Source organism: Taudactylus pleione, unplaced genomic scaffold, assembly GCF_031769625.1.
Source record: "Taudactylus pleione unplaced genomic scaffold, aTauple2 ptg000129l, whole genome shotgun sequence".
Lineage (NCBI taxonomy): Eukaryota > Metazoa > Chordata > Amphibia > Anura > Myobatrachidae > Taudactylus > Taudactylus pleione.
The window spans coordinates 21,360,937-21,380,329 of NW_028284531.1; the positions used below are offsets into that span (position 1 = coordinate 21,360,937).

Genomic DNA, 19,393 nt, shown 5'->3' on the forward strand with positions numbered 1-19,393 from the left:
AGTGAGCCCACAAGTGTGACAGTCCATAGTGTATAGTACAGTGAGCCCACAAGTGTGACAGTCCATAGTGTATAGTACAGTGAGCCCACAAGTGTGACAGTCCATAGAGTGTATAGTACCATGAGCACACAAGTGTGACAGTGTATAGTACAGTGAGCCCACAAGTGTGACAGTCCATAGAGTGTATAGTACAGTGAGCACACAAGTGTGACAGTCCATAGAGTGTATAGTACAGTGAGCACACAAGTGTGACAGTCCATAGAGTGTATAGTACAGTGAGCCCACAAGTGTGACAGTCCATAGAGTGTATAGTACATTGAGCCCACAAGTGTGACAGTCCATAGAGTGTATAGTACAGTGAGCCCACAAGTGCGACAGTCCATAGTGTATAGTACAGTGAGCCCACAAGTGTGACAGTCCATAGAGTGTATAGTACAGTGCAGTGTTACACACAAGTGTGACAGTCCATAGAGTGTATAGTACAGTGAGCCCACAAGTGTGACAGTCCATAGAGTGTATAGTACAGTGAGCACACAAGTGTGACAGTCCATAGTGTATAGTACAGTGAGCCCACAAGTGTGACAGTCCATAGAGTGTATAGTACAGTGAGCCCACAAGTGTGACAGTCCATAGAGTGTATAGTACAGTGAGCCCACAAGTGTGACAGTCCATAGTGTATAGTACAGTGAGCCCATAAGTGTGACAGTCCATAGTGTATAGTACAGTGAGCCCACAAGTGTGACAGTCCATAGAGTGTATAGTACCATGAGCACACAAGTGTGACAGTGTATAGTACAGTGAGCCCACAAGTGTGACAGTCCATAGAGTGTATAGTACAGTGAGCACACAAGTGTGACAGTCCATAGAGTGTATAGTACAGTGAGCACACAAGTGTGACAGTCCATAGAGTGTATAGTACAGTGAGCCCACAAGTGTGACAGTCCATAGAGTGTATAGTACAGTGCAGTGTTACACACAAGTGTGACAGTCCATAGAGTGTATAGTACAGTGAGCCCACAAGTGTGACAGTCCATAGAGTGTATAGTACAGTGCAGTGTTACACACAAGTGTGACAGTCCATAGAGTGTATAGTACAGTGAGCCCACAAGTGCGACAGTCCATAGTGTATAGTACAGTGAGCCCACAAGTGTGACAGTCCATAGAGTGTATAGTACAGTGCAGTGTTACACACAAGTGTGACAGTCCATAGAGTGTATAGTACAGTGAGCCCACAAGTGTGACAGTCCATAGAGTGTATAGTACAGTGAGCACACAAGTGTGACAGTCCATAGTGTATAGTACAGTGAGCCCACAAGTGTGACAGTCCATAGAGTGTATAGTACAGTGAGCCCACAAGTGTGACAGTCCATAGAGTGTATAGTACAGTGAGCACACAAGTGTGACAGTCCATAGAGTGTATAGTACAGTGAGCACACAAGTGTGACAGTCCATAGAGTGTATAGTACAGTGAGCCCACAAGTGTGACACTCCATAGAGCAGTGATTCCCAACCTCAGTCCTCAAGGCACACTAACAGTCCTGGTTTTAGTGATATCCATGATTGTGCACAGATGGTTATATCAAAATAACTAAGGTACTAAATAAGTCACCTGTGCTCAACTATGGCTATCCTTAAAACCTGGACTGTTAGTGTGCCTTGAGGACCGTGGTTGGGAATCCCTGCCATAGAGTGTATAGTACAGTGAGCCCACAAGTGTGACACTCCATAGAGTGTATAGTACAGTGAGCACTCAAGTGTGACAGTCCATAGAGTGTATAGTACAGTGAGCACACAAGTGTGACAGTCCATAGAGTGTATAGTACAGTGAGCCCACAAGTGTGACAGTCCATAGTGTATAGTACATTGAGCCCACAAGTGTGACAGTCCATAGAGTGTATAGTACATTGAGCCCACAAGTGTGACAGTCCATAGAGTGTATAGTACAGTGAGCCCACAAGTGTGACACTCCATAGAGTGTATAGTACAGTGAGCACACAAGTGTGACAGTCCATAGAGTGTATAGTACAGTGAGCCCACAAGTGCGACAGTCCATAGTGTATAGTACAGTGAGCCCACAAGTGTGACAGTCCATAGAGTGTATAGTACAGTGCAGTGTTACACACAAGTGTGACAGTCCATAGAGTGTATAGTACAGTGAGCCCACAAGTGTGACAGTCCATAGAGTGTATAGTACAGTGCAGTGTTACACACAAGTGTGACAGTCCATAGAGTGTATAGTACAGTGAGCCCACAAGTGCGACAGTCCATAGTGTATAGTACAGTGAGCCCACAAGTGTGACAGTCCATAGAGTGTATAGTACAGTGCAGTGTTACACACAAGTGTGACAGTCCATAGAGTGTATAGTACAGTGAGCCCACAAGTGTGACAGTCCATAGAGTGTATAGTACAGTGAGCACACAAGTGTGACAGTCCATAGTGTATAGTACAGTGAGCCCACAAGTGTGACAGTCCATAGAGTGTATAGTACAGTGAGCCCACAAGTGTGACAGTCCATAGAGTGTATAGTACAGTGAGCCCACAAGTGTGACAGTCCATAGTGTATAGTACAGTGAGCCCACAAGTGTGACAGTCCATAGTGTATAGTACAGTGAGCCCACAAGTGTGACAGTCCATAGAGTGTATAGTACCATGAGCACACAAGTGTGACAGTGTATAGTACAGTGAGCCCACAAGTGTGACAGTCCATAGAGTGTATAGTACAGTGAGCACACAAGTGTGACAGTCCATAGAGTGTATAGTACAGTGAGCACACAAGTGTGACAGTCCATAGAGTGTATAGTACAGTGAGCCCACAAGTGTGACAGTCCATAGAGTGTATAGTACATTGAGCCCACAAGTGTGACAGTCCATAGAGTGTATAGTACAGTGAGCCCACAAGTGCGACAGTCCATAGTGTATAGTACAGTGAGCCCACAAGTGTGACAGTCCATAGAGTGTATAGTACAGTGCAGTGTTACACACAAGTGTGACAGTCCATAGAGTGTATAGTACAGTGAGCCCACAAGTGTGACAGTCCATAGAGTGTATAGTACAGTGAGCACACAAGTGTGACAGTCCATAGTGTATAGTACAGTGAGCCCACAAGTGTGACAGTCCATAGAGTGTATAGTACAGTGAGCCCACAAGTGTGACAGTCCATAGAGTGTATAGTACAGTGAGCCCACAAGTGTGACAGTCCATAGTGTATAGTACAGTGAGCCCATAAGTGTGACAGTCCATAGTGTATAGTACAGTGAGCCCACAAGTGTGACAGTCCATAGAGTGTATAGTACCATGAGCACACAAGTGTGACAGTGTATAGTACAGTGAGCCCACAAGTGTGACAGTCCATAGAGTGTATAGTACAGTGAGCACACAAGTGTGACAGTCCATAGAGTGTATAGTACAGTGAGCACACAAGTGTGACAGTCCATAGAGTGTATAGTACAGTGAGCCCACAAGTGTGACAGTCCATAGAGTGTATAGTACATTGAGCCCACAAGTGTGACAGTCCATAGAGTGTATAGTACAGTGAGCCCACAAGTGCGACAGTCCATAGTGTATAGTACAGTGAGCCCACAAGTGTGACAGTCCATAGAGTGTATAGTACAGTGCAGTGTTACACACAAGTGTGACAGTCCATAGAGTGTATAGTACAGTGAGCCCACAAGTGTGACAGTCCATAGAGTGTATAGTACAGTGCAGTGTTACACACAAGTGTGACAGTCCATAGAGTGTATAGTACAGTGAGCCCACAAGTGCGACAGTCCATAGTGTATAGTACAGTGAGCCCACAAGTGTGACAGTCCATAGAGTGTATAGTACAGTGCAGTGTTACACACAAGTGTGACAGTCCATAGAGTGTATAGTACAGTGAGCCCACAAGTGTGACAGTCCATAGAGTGTATAGTACAGTGAGCACACAAGTGTGACAGTCCATAGTGTATAGTACAGTGAGCCCACAAGTGTGACAGTCCATAGAGTGTATAGTACAGTGAGCCCACAAGTGTGACAGTCCATAGAGTGTATAGTACAGTGAGCCCACAAGTGTGACAGTCCATAGTGTATAGTACAGTGAGCCCACAAGTGTGACAGTCCATAGTGTATAGTACAGTGAGCCCACAAGTGTGACAGTCCATAGAGTGTATAGTACCATGAGCACACAAGTGTGACAGTGTATAGTACAGTGAGCCCACAAGTGTGACAGTCCATAGAGTGTATAGTACAGTGAGCACACAAGTGTGACAGTCCATAGAGTGTATAGTACAGTGAGCACACAAGTGTGACAGTCCATAGAGTGTATAGTACAGTGAGCCCACAAGTGTGACAGTCCATAGAGTGTATAGTACATTGAGCCCACAAGTGTGACAGTCCATAGAGTGTATAGTACAGTGAGCCCACAAGTGCGACAGTCCATAGTGTATAGTACAGTGAGCCCACAAGTGTGACAGTCCATAGAGTGTATAGTACAGTGCAGTGTTACACACAAGTGTGACAGTCCATAGAGTGTATAGTACAGTGAGCCCACAAGTGTGACAGTCCATAGAGTGTATAGTACAGTGAGCACACAAGTGTGACAGTCCATAGTGTATAGTACAGTGAGCCCACAAGTGTGACAGTCCATAGAGTGTATAGTACAGTGAGCCCACAAGTGTGACAGTCCATAGAGTGTATAGTACAGTGAGCCCACAAGTGTGACAGTCCATAGAGTGTATAGTACAGTGAGCCCACAAGTGTGACAGTCCATAGTGTATAGTACAGTGAGCCCATAAGTGTGACAGTCCATAGTGTATAGTACAGTGAGCCCACAAGTGTGACAGTCCATAGAGTGTATAGTACCATGAGCACACAAGTGTGACAGTGTATAGTACAGTGAGCCCACAAGTGTGACAGTCCATAGAGTGTATAGTACAGTGAGCACACAAGTGTGACAGTCCATAGAGTGTATAGTACAGTGAGCACACAAGTGTGACAGTCCATAGAGTGTATAGTACAGTGAGCCCACAAGTGTGACAGTCCATAGAGTGTATAGTACATTGAGCCCACAAGTGTGACAGTCCATAGAGTGTATAGTACAGTGAGCCCACAAGTGCGACAGTCCATAGTGTATAGTACAGTGAGCCCACAAGTGTGACAGTCCATAGAGTGTATAGTACAGTGCAGTGTTACACACAAGTGTGACAGTCCATAGAGTGTATAGTACAGTGAGCCCACAAGTGTGACAGTCCATAGAGTGTATAGTACAGTGCAGTGTTACACACAAGTGTGACAGTCCATAGAGTGTATAGTACAGTGAGCCCACAAGTGCGACAGTCCATAGTGTATAGTACAGTGAGCCCACAAGTGTGACAGTCCATAGAGTGTATAGTACAGTGCAGTGTTACACACAAGTGTGACAGTCCATAGAGTGTATAGTACAGTGAGCCCACAAGTGTGACAGTCCATAGAGTGTATAGTACAGTGAGCACACAAGTGTGACAGTCCATAGTGTATAGTACAGTGAGCCCACAAGTGTGACAGTCCATAGAGTGTATAGTACAGTGAGCCCACAAGTGTGACAGTCCATAGAGTGTATAGTACAGTGAGCCCACAAGTGTGACAGTCCATAGAGTGTATAGTACAGTGAGCCCACAAGTGTGACAGTCCATAGTGTATAGTACAGTGAGCCCATAAGTGTGACAGTCCATAGTGTATAGTACAGTGAGCCCACAAGTGTGACAGTCCATAGAGTGTATAGTACCATGAGCACACAAGTGTGACAGTGTATAGTACAGTGAGCCCACAAGTGTGACAGTCCATAGAGTGTATAGTACAGTGAGCACACAAGTGTGACAGTCCATAGAGTGTATAGTACAGTGAGCACACAAGTGTGACAGTCCATAGAGTGTATAGTACAGTGAGCCCACAAGTGTGACAGTCCATAGAGTGTATAGTACATTGAGCCCACAAGTGTGACAGTCCATAGAGTGTATAGTACAGTGAGCCCACAAGTGCGACAGTCCATAGTGTATAGTACAGTGAGCCCACAAGTGTGACAGTCCATAGAGTGTATAGTACAGTGCAGTGTTACACACAAGTGTGACAGTCCATAGAGTGTATAGTACAGTGAGCCCACAAGTGTGACAGTCCATAGAGTGTATAGTACAGTGCAGTGTTACACACAAGTGTGACAGTCCATAGAGTGTATAGTACAGTGAGCCCACAAGTGCGACAGTCCATAGTGTATAGTACAGTGAGCCCACAAGTGTGACAGTCCATAGAGTGTATAGTACAGTGCAGTGTTACACACAAGTGTGACAGTCCATAGAGTGTATAGTACAGTGAGCCCACAAGTGTGACAGTCCATAGAGTGTATAGTACAGTGAGCACACAAGTGTGACAGTCCATAGTGTATAGTACAGTGAGCCCACAAGTGTGACAGTCCATAGAGTGTATAGTACAGTGAGCCCACAAGTGTGACAGTCCATAGAGTGTATAGTACAGTGAGCCCACAAGTGTGACAGTCCATAGTGTATAGTACAGTGAGCCCACAAGTGTGACAGTCCATAGTGTATAGTACAGTGAGCCCACAAGTGTGACAGTCCATAGAGTGTATAGTACCATGAGCACACAAGTGTGACAGTGTATAGTACAGTGAGCCCACAAGTGTGACAGTCCATAGAGTGTATAGTACAGTGAGCACACAAGTGTGACAGTCCATAGAGTGTATAGTACAGTGAGCACACAAGTGTGACAGTCCATAGAGTGTATAGTACAGTGAGCCCACAAGTGTGACAGTCCATAGAGTGTATAGTACATTGAGCCCACAAGTGTGACAGTCCATAGAGTGTATAGTACAGTGAGCCCACAAGTGCGACAGTCCATAGTGTATAGTACAGTGAGCCCACAAGTGTGACAGTCCATAGAGTGTATAGTACAGTGCAGTGTTACACACAAGTGTGACAGTCCATAGAGTGTATAGTACAGTGAGCCCACAAGTGTGACAGTCCATAGAGTGTATAGTACAGTGAGCACACAAGTGTGACAGTCCATAGTGTATAGTACAGTGAGCCCACAAGTGTGACAGTCCATAGAGTGTATAGTACAGTGAGCCCACAAGTGTGACAGTCCATAGAGTGTATAGTACAGTGAGCCCACAAGTGTGACAGTCCATAGTGTATAGTACAGTGAGCCCACAAGTGTGACAGTCCATAGTGTATAGTACAGTGAGCCCACAAGTGTGACAGTCCATAGAGTGTATAGTACCATGAGCACACAAGTGTGACAGTGTATAGTACAGTGAGCCCACAAGTGTGACAGTCCATAGAGTGTATAGTACAGTGAGCACACAAGTGTGACAGTCCATAGAGTGTATAGTACAGTGAGCACACAAGTGTGACAGTCCATAGAGTGTATAGTACAGTGAGCCCACAAGTGTGACAGTCCATAGAGTGTATAGTACATTGAGCCCACAAGTGTGACAGTCCATAGAGTGTATAGTACAGTGAGCCCACAAGTGCGACAGTCCATAGTGTATAGTACAGTGAGCCCACAAGTGCGACAGTCCATAGAGTGTATAGTACAGTGCAGTGTTACACACAAGTGTGACAGTCCATAGAGTGTATAGTACAGTGAGCCCACAAGTGTGACAGTCCATAGAGTGTATAGTACAGTGCAGTGTTACACACAAGTGTGACAGTCCATAGAGTGTATAGTACAGTGAGCCCACAAGTGCGACAGTCCATAGTGTATAGTACAGTGAGCCCACAAGTGTGACAGTCCATAGAGTGTATAGTACAGTGCAGTGTTACACACAAGTGTGACAGTCCATAGAGTGTATAGTACAGTGAGCCCACAAGTGTGACAGTCCATAGAGTGTATAGTACAGTGAGCACACAAGTGTGACAGTCCATAGTGTATAGTACAGTGAGCCCACAAGTGTGACAGTCCATAGAGTGTATAGTACAGTGAGCCCACAAGTGTGACAGTCCATAGAGTGTATAGTACAGTGAGCACACAAGTGTGACAGTCCATAGAGTGTATAGTACAGTGAGCACACAAGTGTGACAGTCCATAGAGTGTATAGTACAGTGAGCCCACAAGTGTGACACTCCATAGAGCAGTGATTCCCAACCTCAGTCCTCAAGGCACACTAACAGTCCTGGTTTTAGTGATATCCATGATTGTGCACAGATGGTTATATCAAAATAACTAAGGTACTAAATAAGTCACCTGTGCTCAACTATGGCTATCCTTAAAACCTGGACTGTTAGTGTGCCTTGAGGACCGTGGTTGGGAATCCCTGCCATAGAGTGTATAGTACAGTGAGCCCACAAGTGTGACACTCCATAGAGTGTATAGTACAGTGAGCACTCAAGTGTGACAGTCCATAGAGTGTATAGTACAGTGAGCACACAAGTGTGACAGTCCATAGAGTGTATAGTACAGTGAGCCCACAAGTGTGACAGTCCATAGTGTATAGTACATTGAGCCCACAAGTGTGACAGTCCATAGAGTGTATAGTACATTGAGCCCACAAGTGTGACAGTCCATAGAGTGTATAGTACAGTGAGCCCACAAGTGTGACACTCCATAGAGTGTATAGTACAGTGAGCACACAAGTGTGACAGTCCATAGAGTGTATAGTACAGTGAGCACACAAGTGTGACAGTCCATAGAGTGTATAGTACAGTGAGCCCACAAGTGTGACAGTCCATAGAGTGTGTAGTACAGTGATCCCACAAGTGTGACAGTCCATAGAGTGTATAGTACAGTGAACACACATTGAGACATTGGGAATAGTTATTTGCTGCTATGACTTTTTAATATTCTCTCAATTTTCATTTTACATTTCAAGTTAAGATCTTTTTCCTGAAGGTTTGGTACGATGCTGAGACTTTCACTACTTATGATACCGTGATGGGATCTTTTTTCTTTAAGTCACTTTGTTGTACGCTGAGAGCATTTGGATTAAATGTTTAATTTTTGATACTCCCTGTTAAAAATACTGCTTGGTACATTCTAAAATTGTTGCAAGCCACATCCATGCTGTGATCAGAACTTCTCTCCTGAAGTACACTTGCAACGTTTACTGTACGTAACTAGTGTTCCTCATTCACTGACATACATTTAACCAGCCACAAGACATTAGGATTTACCTACAAACTTATTTTTGGGTTTTAGATTGTCTCTCTATTTCTTGTTTCAGCTGGTAAAGCTCATCAGTAAACATGCAGTAAATGGGAAGGAGCCTGGGGCACTATTGCGTGGTATTTTTAAAGGTAAATATATTTGTATAAAATATTTTTATGTTTGGTGATGGAATTACACAAAGTGTTCAAATAGAAGCTCATACAGAACAATGTAATGTCATTTGTTTATGCTCATTAAAAAGTTGACTTTTCCTCCCATATTTCGTGACTGTTACATTGGGGCCTCCGCACATTTTTAATTTAATTTTTTTGTGTGCAGGGTCTCCATGTTCTGAGGATGTAGCCATTCGCCGGAGGGTTGCTGCCTATAAACACTGCATGGAACTTGTGGAATCTGGAGACTTGCAGAGAGAAGTGGCTGCTGAAATTGTGGGGCTGTTAATGCTGGAGGTAAAGCCCGCACGCACCTTTACATGTTGTGTGTTTTATAAATATCACAATTATGAAATTCACTACTCTGTGACAAAAGCTCATTTTAGTCTTTTAAGTTAAATTGGTTTTCTAATCTCCTCCATCTGGGGACAAGGGGGTTAGTTAAAGGTCACTAGCACTTAATTAGACTACTTAATTCTGTATAAAAGATCCTCCCGTATACCCCCTCCTTGGTTTTCAGTTAATTGCTGCAAAGTTAGTTTTACTTTTATATTTTGTTAGCAGGGAGTCCATCTGAAGATAGGCAAGTTTAGTGGAAATACAGGGAGCTAGCGAACAGTAGCTGGGAGACCAGATCCTTCATGGTCATAGTCTTCTTCACTGCTGGAACCTGCACACCTCCCATTCCAGCCAACTTCTCCCTCAGCCAGGTACAGCTACAGACACTACCAGCCCTGGGAACAGTGCAGCAGGACCACAGTGAGAGGGATAAGGCCTGGCATGGAGTTATCCAGATAATGTAGTGAGTAAGAAAGCGTGTCTCCACTGAGGCCTCAGCTTTGCTATCTGTACATTCCCAAATGCTGGAACCCTTAAGAATAGTATGGAGCAGGACATTGAGGCTATTCTTAAATCTATTTATGTTGTGGCTGTTGCCGCTTTGTAACCCATTACTGATTTAATTTTTGGCAATATGACCAATTCAATCTGAGCAACTTCTGCAGTGTTTGTAGTCAAGGAGGCTTAGGTCTGAATTGTCACCTTAGTTGACCACATGTGAGAGGCATTTTAGTATTTGGGGGATGCTGTTGTAATTGGGACCAGAGTTTCAGCCTTAGTGGTGACTTCTCGCCGTACTCCTCTGGCTTAGAAGCTGGGAAGTGAATGCTAAGGTGGTAAATTTACTAAGATTCAAGTTTGGTCGAGATTGCAATCTCGGGTGAGTTTAGGCATTTTTTTTCAACTCGCAAATTTACTAAAGGCAAACTCGGGTGAGTTTTCACTGGTAAAACTCGGGTGAGATCGCAAACTCGAATCAACTCCCCATCGGCCAAACTCAGATGTACTTTTCATGAAAAAGATGCAACTCGGGAATTTACCAAGAATCGAGATTACAATCTGGTGAGCTAGTAGCAAACTCGCTGATAAATTGAAGTTTCAAACACCCCACCTCCTGAGCTGCGAGTTTGGCAGAAACCTACACAGATCTGTATACCTATTCTAAAGTGTTTATTTAAAAAAAAAAAAAAAAAAAGACATAACCCCCCTCCCAAAAGCATAACCAGCCCCAGGCTGCTCAGTCAGTCTTGGTTCCTCTGCGTAGGGTTCCCTCTACATTTAAAACCAGCACCGGGGACAAACTGACCCGGGGGTAAGGCCACATCCAAGGGACCCTATCACCGGGTCACCACAGCCAAAGCATTCGCACCCCAAGCCGGTCAGCCCAAGCCAGGGATCTTCTCATAGTCCTGACACGTTTCTGGGCATGCAGCGGTTTTCTCCCCTTCATTCTTACCTTTAAAAAAAAAGTGAAACGCTTCGGAACTACTAGATGGATTTGGCACTGCCATTATCTGTTCATTGTGCACACAGCTTCAGCGTTATCTGTCCTCTGGTTGTCATCGGCTGCCAAATGTGCATATAACCTCAGCTTGATACGCATTAGTGTTTCATCTATATGCTAGCTGGGATCTGCAGGAGTACAGTATTGGCATATCAAAACCAGAAGACTGGAGGGACAGCAACCCTCACAGAAGACACCGGGTCTCATTCAGACCCGGTCGCAAGCGCCGATGCGCTCGCAACTGGGTCGTTGGTTAGCCCTGCACACGCGCAGCGGCCGCACTGTGCGTGCTCAAGCCCCAGAGCGAGAGAGAAACTCTCTCGCTCTGAAGCTCGCTACTAAAGGGTTGGCTGTCGATGGTGATCGACAGCTCGCCCCGTTTGGTAGGCAGGCTGGGGGGGTGGCTGACATCAATGATGTCAGTGGGGAGCTTCCTGCTCGATCAGAGCAGGAAGCTCCCTGGGGCTTGCGGTTGACGAGACCCAACCTTAGGGTCTCGTCGCAAGACCATCGCGACCATCACCCTGGTCGCAAGCTAAGCTGTGGGTGGTAACCCACAGCTTAGCTTGCGACCAGGAGGCCGCATTAAAAAAAAGAGAAGCGCCCGCCCTCAGTCAGAGAGAGCGATCGCTTCTTGTGACCGCCTCTGAATGAGGGCCACAGTCTGAGTGACAAAGTCTCGAAAGACTGTAGGATGTTGGAGGATTATTGTGGCAGTATTTCAGGCAATTTGTGGAAAATATCACTAAGGGCAAAATAAGTATTGTTCATAAGCTGTGGAACATTTTCCAACCATTATAGCAATTAGATGGGACTGATACTCTTACCAGTAATGATTTTTGGAAAGTTTTATCTATGGTGATTGAACAAATATTTGCTGGTGTGCATTTTTAGTATAATTGCATATTTATATTTAATATGTGTTACATATTATATATTGCCCTAACTGGGTTAAAAAAGCTTTATACACGGTACTTCTGAGATACCCAGTTATTCATAAATTGGAATTTAAGCGCAGGCTAATATTTATTTTAATGTAGAATGGACTTGAGGAAAACATTTTCTTTAGGTGCTATATTTTAGCAACATTTTCCAACATTTTTCTTTTTAAAAATGTGTTTACTTGATGTTATGTACTATATGCTGTGCTTTTCAAATTAAAATGAATAATTTTCAAAAACTATTACCATCTTTTGAAAACGAGTGAATAAAGCAATTGTCACCGGCTTTGTAATTGCATGGCTTTTTTTCACAATTGCATATCAATTTCCCCAGTAAAATATCATGTGAGGTGAGAGCTGAAACTTTGCTTCTAATTGAATCTTCCCTGTAGCAGCCTACTTTTATATGTGACCTGCAAGACCGTCTCCCTCGCGGCTGAAACACCAAATGGGATTTTTCAATTTTCTTTTCCTTACTGATTATTCTTTTTCACTGAAGTACATGAAGACCTGTTCTGTCCTTGCCTGGTATATCGTGTCTCTAGCTGGCATTTTGTTTTTGGCCTCATGTTGAATTCCATAATTTTCTTATTTTGAATTGGACAATGTTAATTCAAGGTGATTCTCCTGTCAGTTTTAATATATTTGTAGCCTTTTGTTTTATTGTTATTTTTAGGTTCATCAACTTCCAGGAGCATCACTTCTTGAACTGGCTAATTTGTATGTTGATGCGGTGAAAGCCGGAAGCTTGTCCAATGGGAAGTCTTTGGAACTGTTCCCAAATGTGCTGAAAGCGCTGTCCTCAAAGGAATCCCTAGTCTATGGCAATGGTAACGCTATGCCTTTTCTAACATCATATGCTAGGTTTGGAAGCAACTGTTAAAATGAAAACACGTGTAACATGAAAACTTTAGATCAGGCCCTTGTGTAAAAGGCAACTTAAGAAAAGATTATTGCAGGTGGTACCGAGTGCTCTGCTGTAGCTGCACTGTGCAGTGCAGAGACACTAGGCTGTCAGCCACCTCTTGGGACCCAGGCTCCTGTCCTCTGCAACCCCAGTTCCTTAGCATTTGTAAGTATTGCAGTGTTTTTGTTTTGTTTTTTTCATACAGTGTTTTAGTATTGCTTGATCTTTATATTATTACTCCAGTATAAGCATTGCTGGTTGTTAATTGTGTGTTTTCCTCCTGTGTAATCTGCAATCCAGCAGTTTTTTCTTTATTGTGGGCAACTGGGCTGCAAGGTTGGATGTCGTGCAGGCTCTGGGAGTAGCTGTGTCTGTCATGTCAGAATCTGCGTGAGCTCATGTTCTTGGCCAATCGGTTGCAGAACTAGTCAAGATCGTAGCTACCAAGCAGGAGTAGCTGGCTAGGGCCACTCCTGCTCTCTTTTTTTCCTTTGCAGGATGTCGTCCCCCATGGGGTGTCAGAATCTCTGCTTCACCCTGTTGATGAGGCGGCATGGGTCCAGTGTATGAAGCGGTCCGTGTTGGTTTCACAAATGTCTTTACGTATTTGGAGATGTTCTTTGAGGAACCATGGCTCGGGGAGTCATAGAAATGTCATCTTTTCTCACATTCATTTGGAGGATTACAGTCAGAGGAGAAGGAAGGTAAGGTCTCGACAAGTTACTTACCCAGGAGGATTTTGATTCCTCTTCCGGGCAGTGCATTGAGAATCTGAATAATGCAGTCATGGACTGCTTGGAGGTGGATTCCCAGGCTGAGGCTGTGGGGCCCTTCAAATGCAAGAAGAAGAGAACAGTTACTTTTTTGCTGTCCTCTGATCTTTCTGAATTAATTGAAGAGGCCAGGAAAACTGTGGATAAGAAATTCATCATCCCGAGAAAATTGGCATCTTTGTATCCGCTGCCTGACGTTCACATGCTGAACAGGTGGGCTCTGTGGTTGCTTTCCTGGGAGGCTTACTCTGAGTCCAAATGCTCTCTTGAGGCACACCATTTTAAAGGTGGGGTTTTGTTTGGACCGGCATTAGATGAGGTAATTGCACAGGCCATGGAAGGTAAGAGTACTTCCCTCCTGGTACCTGCTCCAAAATCCAAGGGACCTTGGTTCTGTTCCTTTACTCTTTCCTTTCAGGTCATGGTGGCGACTGCAAGGCAGGCTTTCGAGCATAGGTCGTTTCCAGGTCGGTCCTCTGCACTGAACGATAGATTTGCTTAATCTGGTAGACGTTAGGGACCCAAAGCACCTAGGAAACCTAGTGCCTGATTGGGTGGCATCCCACCTGTGAGTGGATGGGGTCCTTCCCCGACCACTGAGTATTGGAGATCATTCAACAGGGTTATGTCATTAACCTTCTTGCTTCCCTGCACATGAGATTTACTGCACTTCCACTGCAGAGGATGGCTTTAGATCAGGCCATTGCTTCCCTTTTTGCGGAAAGGGTGATTGTTCCAGTTCCGGTGGATCACCAAACCAGAGGGTTTTATTTCAATTTCTTCCTGCTCCAAAAGCCAGATTGGTCATTTTGGCCCATTTCCAACCTCAGTGCTTTCAGCGCTAGGCTGTGGATCGATCGGTTCTGGATAAAATCTTTGTGGTCGGTAACCTGTGACATGGAAGTCAACAAATTTTTGGCCTCCATAGACCTAAAGGAAGCATATCTTCATGTCCCTATCTGGGATGAACCTCAGTCTCTTTTCCGATTCTCTGTGGGAGACAACCACTATCGGTTTTGGGCTCTTCCCTTTGGTTTGGCCGATGCGCTGGAAGCGTTAATGAAACTCATATCAGTGATGGGCGTCCCTTTTAAGGAATAAGGGAGTTACCTTTTGCCCTACTTGGATGACCTCCTTGTCAAGATGAACGCTCTCTTGTTGCGTAATCATCGCTACTGCATGGGTTAGATTTTACGGGAATATGGGTGGTTCCTGAACTTCTGGAAATATCATATGGTGCCATGTCAGCACATGGTGCTCCTGGTTTTGATCTTCGATGGCACATGATCTGTTTCCTCCAGGGTTTGGACACGAAGGTGTTGGGCTTGGACCACCGCTCCATCCTTTTTGTGTTTTGAATCTTATGCCAAAGATGGTCTTCTCCTTCAGGGTCATTTCTGGGAATTCCAGTGAGAAATTTTGAACAGTTGGTCTGGGTGCCATGAACGTCTGGCCTCTCGTCTGCTCTCTCTGTTGCTGAGTATTCGTCAGTCCCTTCAGTGGTGGAGAATCTCAGCAGGGGCAGGTCTGTGGTGACTCCGTCCTGGGTCATGGTAACCATGGATACCTGGGTTGGGGGGCTGGGACCTTACATATTTGCCTGCAGGGCCATTTCCTTAGGAGACCACACATTTCCCATCAAAGTTATGGGGCTCCATGCCGTTTCCTTGCTCTGTCTCGTGCCTATTCTGTCCTGGTGGGCAGGCCAGTCAGGATACAGTCGAACAATGGTATGCAGACGCAGGGGCGCCAACAGACGCACCGGCCCGGGGAAAGAAGGGGGTGTGGCCAAATCAGGGAGGCGTGGCCACTTCCCCTAAAGAAGGGGAAAAAACATTTTTGCAGCGGTGCTGGGGAGGGGGGCACTATGAGCCCCTCAGCTCGGCGCATAGACAGTGGGGGGGGCGCAATCAGTGTGATCGCTTTCCCCACAGGCATAGGAGACTGCTGTGGCTGCTACTTAGCAGCCACGAGCAGTCTCCCAGTGCAGCCCAGCACACAGCAGCGTGTGCTGGGCTGCTTTGATGTAAGAGGGGGGGGGCCCTCCAGCAAGCCCGGGCCTGGGTAATTGGTACTCACTCCCCACCCTCTAGACACCCCTGTGCAGACATCCTAAAAATGTTAGTCGGTCCTGAAGTCCAGATCTGCTGCAACAAGGTCTGTTCCACCACCAGGACCTTTCTCAGCATGGCTATTGAAGCCGGTCTCTTAAGGGCTAAGAGGTTTTTTTCCAGTGTGGTACAGACCTTGATTTGTGCTAGGAAACCTGTTTAGACTTGGAATTACCATTGGGTGTGGAAGATTTACATTTTGTGATGCAAAAAACGTCATACTTCTATGTCCCTTCCCATTTCCTGGCCCGCCTAAAGGATGGTTTGGAGGCTGTGTCCATTTGGGTCCTTTCAAAGTCCAGGTCTCAGCGATATTCCTTATTTCCAGCGTAGGTTGGCCCTTATTCTGGAAGTTCGTACTTTTTTGCAGGGACAGACTTTTTTTGTCTCTTCTATTGCCCCTTGGGATCTGAACCTGGTTTTGCCTGCCCTTCTAGAGGTGATATTTTGAGCCTTTGAAGACTGTTGAGCTGACGTTTTTGACTGGGAAACTTGTTGTACTCATGGCTGTTTCGTCGACCTGGAGGGTCTCTGATTATTGGACCTTGTCTTGCAAATCGCCTTTCATTGTATTACATGAGGACCAGGTGGTTTTGTGCACACTCCGTCATTCCAACCGAAAGTGGTGTCTGTTTTCCACATTAACCAGAATATCATCCGTCTTCTTCTGCGGACCAGGGCAATTTGACTCTTCTGGATTGTTTCAAGCCTTTCATACAGTATATTTGGATCGGACTTCCTTGCTTCAATCGATGGATTTTTTCCTGGTGCTATATGACATTCATTAACGTGGTTGGCTGGCGGATAAACAAACCATTGCTAGGTGGATCCGCTTGGTTATTCTTCAGGCTTATTCAATAGCTGGCCTGCTGGCTATGGAGAGGGTGCTGGAGCAGTCTACCAGGGAGGTCAATGCATCTTGGGTGGCACGCCACAGAGGTTCTATGGAGTACTTGTGTCGGACATCCAATTGGTCCTCTGTTCACACTTTCACCAGATTTGACTGTTTTCAGGTGTTCGAATCCAGTGATCCCAGCTTTGGATGGAAGCAGTGGCGAGGGGGCCCCGCACCACATACACTGCACCCATATTTTTTTAAACTTACCTGTTGTGGTCCCAAGTTGGGTGTCAGCGCTGCTCAGAACACCGGAAAAATGGGCGCCGTGGCCATTTTACCGGTGTTCTGTGCATGCGCAGTAGACTCCGGGCACTAGAGCGTGCCCGGAGTCTACTGTGCATGCGCAGAACGCCGGAAAATGGCCGCCGCGGCCAGTTTTCCGGCGTTCTGCGCATGCGCAGTAGTCTCCGGGCACGCTCTAGTGCCCGGAGTCTACTAATGCTCCTGTGGCTGGCCAGCTGCATCAGTCGGCTGCCAGCCACTGGGCAGAGAGGAGGGGGCCCAGTACGGGGAGTGCACACGGGCCCCCTTCTCTCGTAAGACGCCCCTGGATTGAAGGTTCTGTTTTCCAGTTCTCTGAGTGTACACTCTCCTGGAGGCGGCCTTTGAATGTCACATGGTGAGCAGTATCCCCCAGATTTTAAGGAAATCACATCATATTTTTACTTAGTTAAATCCTTTTCTCTGATTCCATCTGGAGAACACTGCGCTCCCACCCTTACATTTAGTTTTGTTGGTTATGCTGGTTTGAACATTACACTTTGTTGTTACCTGACCAGGGGTTGCAGAGGGGAGGACCTCTGTCATAAAGTTATACTAGTCTATTAAGGGCCTGAGAGCCTAATTCAGACACGCTCGTGAGCGCTTGCAAGCGGGTCGATGTTGGCCCAGTGTGCATGCGCACGACGGAGGCGGCTCCGTAGTGCGCATGCGCGAGACCTGGGTAGCGACGGGCACAAGTGATGTCAGTGGGAGTGCTTTCGGCTCTGATAGAGCCGAAAGCACTCCAGGCTTGCGGCAACGAGACCCTACCACAAGGGTCTTGTCGCAAGCCCGATGGTCACCCACAGCTATACGAGCGGCCAGGAGGACGCTCTAAAAATTCAGAAGGTTGGCCCTGATTCAGAGCGAGCGCTCTGTCAGAGCGTCCGGCTCTGAATCAGGGCCTGAGTCAGCATGGATCGCTATTCTGCTTATACGCACGCAACTGCGTTGCTAATAGCAGTGATATTTAAATGTTTGCATTAGCATTGTGACCGCAGTCTGACATGAGGACGCCCACTTCCCCTTACTCACATCTGTACACTTGGCCAACATAGTGAAACAATCGGTAACATCAGATCCAGAAGCACAGTTAAGGAAGCCCAGACCTCACTCAGGAATTGCTAAATTCTATGCACGCTATGAGTACTCAGAAGGCGACTGGTATCGCAGTGGATAATTTATGCACGCCCATGTAACGGCGTTGAAACGCACTGGCACGCCTGCGTTCGCACGGTCCCCCAGATGGATTCAGAGAAAAGGATTTTTTTAAATTGAGTGATTTTTATTGAAAGTTTTTATAACTACACCCCAACAAAAATAAAGAGTACATCATAATATTCATGGCAGACATAGAAATCACCGGAAGACAATATAAATCAACGGCTAGAAATAGAGAAATAAAATGTATATGTAAAAAAAAAAAAAAAGGAAAATATACAACCAATTCCACAATACGGATATTCTAGTGCATACCCAAAGGCACCTTTCGGGTACACACACCATAAAACTGCTAGAGAACCGGTTGCTTATCTGCACACTATATATCCATCCAAAAATAAATTAAAGTTGTCACAAAACAGGATAGAAAAACTAAAGTATACAAAGAAAACTATATCCGCCATAAAATATAAAAAAAACCCCTCACAATTAAAAGACAAACCCCCTTCCATAACCCATATCCCCCCACCCTGTATAACCTGACCTCAACTTAGGCATACCTGGATCCCCCCCTAAAATATACTACTCTAAGTTACCCCCTAACTAAAACTATACCCCCCCCAACCCAAATAAAGGATCTAAACATCAGATAACTGACTGGGGCTACTAACTAAGTGACCAAAGAACATGGCTCAGCCCAGCTCCCCGTACAAAAAAAATAAATTATGGAGTTCCACCCAAATGTAAATAGAAAGCTTTAAGGAGACATATCTATAATCTAATTACCAAATGTCAAAACATTAGTACCAAATTATAAACTACAAAATTCTAGTCAGGCCAGGCCTCAACCTCTTGCAGGGAGATAGAGAAATAAAAAAAAAAACACCAAAACTCGCATGGAAATAAACAAAAAAGTACATAAAGCATGTAAAATATTTAGAAGGCACATCTTGAGACATCATTGCAAATGTAAGGACTAGAAAGCAAAGTTTTTGAGTTGCCAAAGCAGAATCTTGGGGACTGGAGATGAAAAAATAGTCAGTCTCCATCGCAACTAGAGGCACTGGAAGAGACAAAGATACTAGTACAGGAGAAGAGATGACTTTTTGTAAGCAGGAATCAGAGGCACATCCATAGCAACCCCCTTGTAAATCTTCTGAGGGACATAACAGGAAGGAGGATTATCCACCTGCAACTTTCCAGTGTTGTCAAT

General features: G+C 45.3%; 1 protein-coding gene across 1 annotated transcript in view; it reads left to right on the forward strand.

The window, feature by feature from the left end:
* Window positions 1–19,393, forward strand: part of FANCI (FA complementation group I) — a 135,472-nt gene that overhangs the window by 8,466 nt on the left and 107,613 nt on the right. The window contains exons 3-5 of the mRNA XM_088472958.1: window positions 9,189–9,261; window positions 9,452–9,582; window positions 12,746–12,899. Coding sequence (XP_088329084.1) covers window positions 9,189–9,261; window positions 9,452–9,582; window positions 12,746–12,899 — 358 coding nt within the window. The remainder of the gene's footprint in view (window positions 1–9,188; window positions 9,262–9,451; window positions 9,583–12,745; window positions 12,900–19,393) is intronic.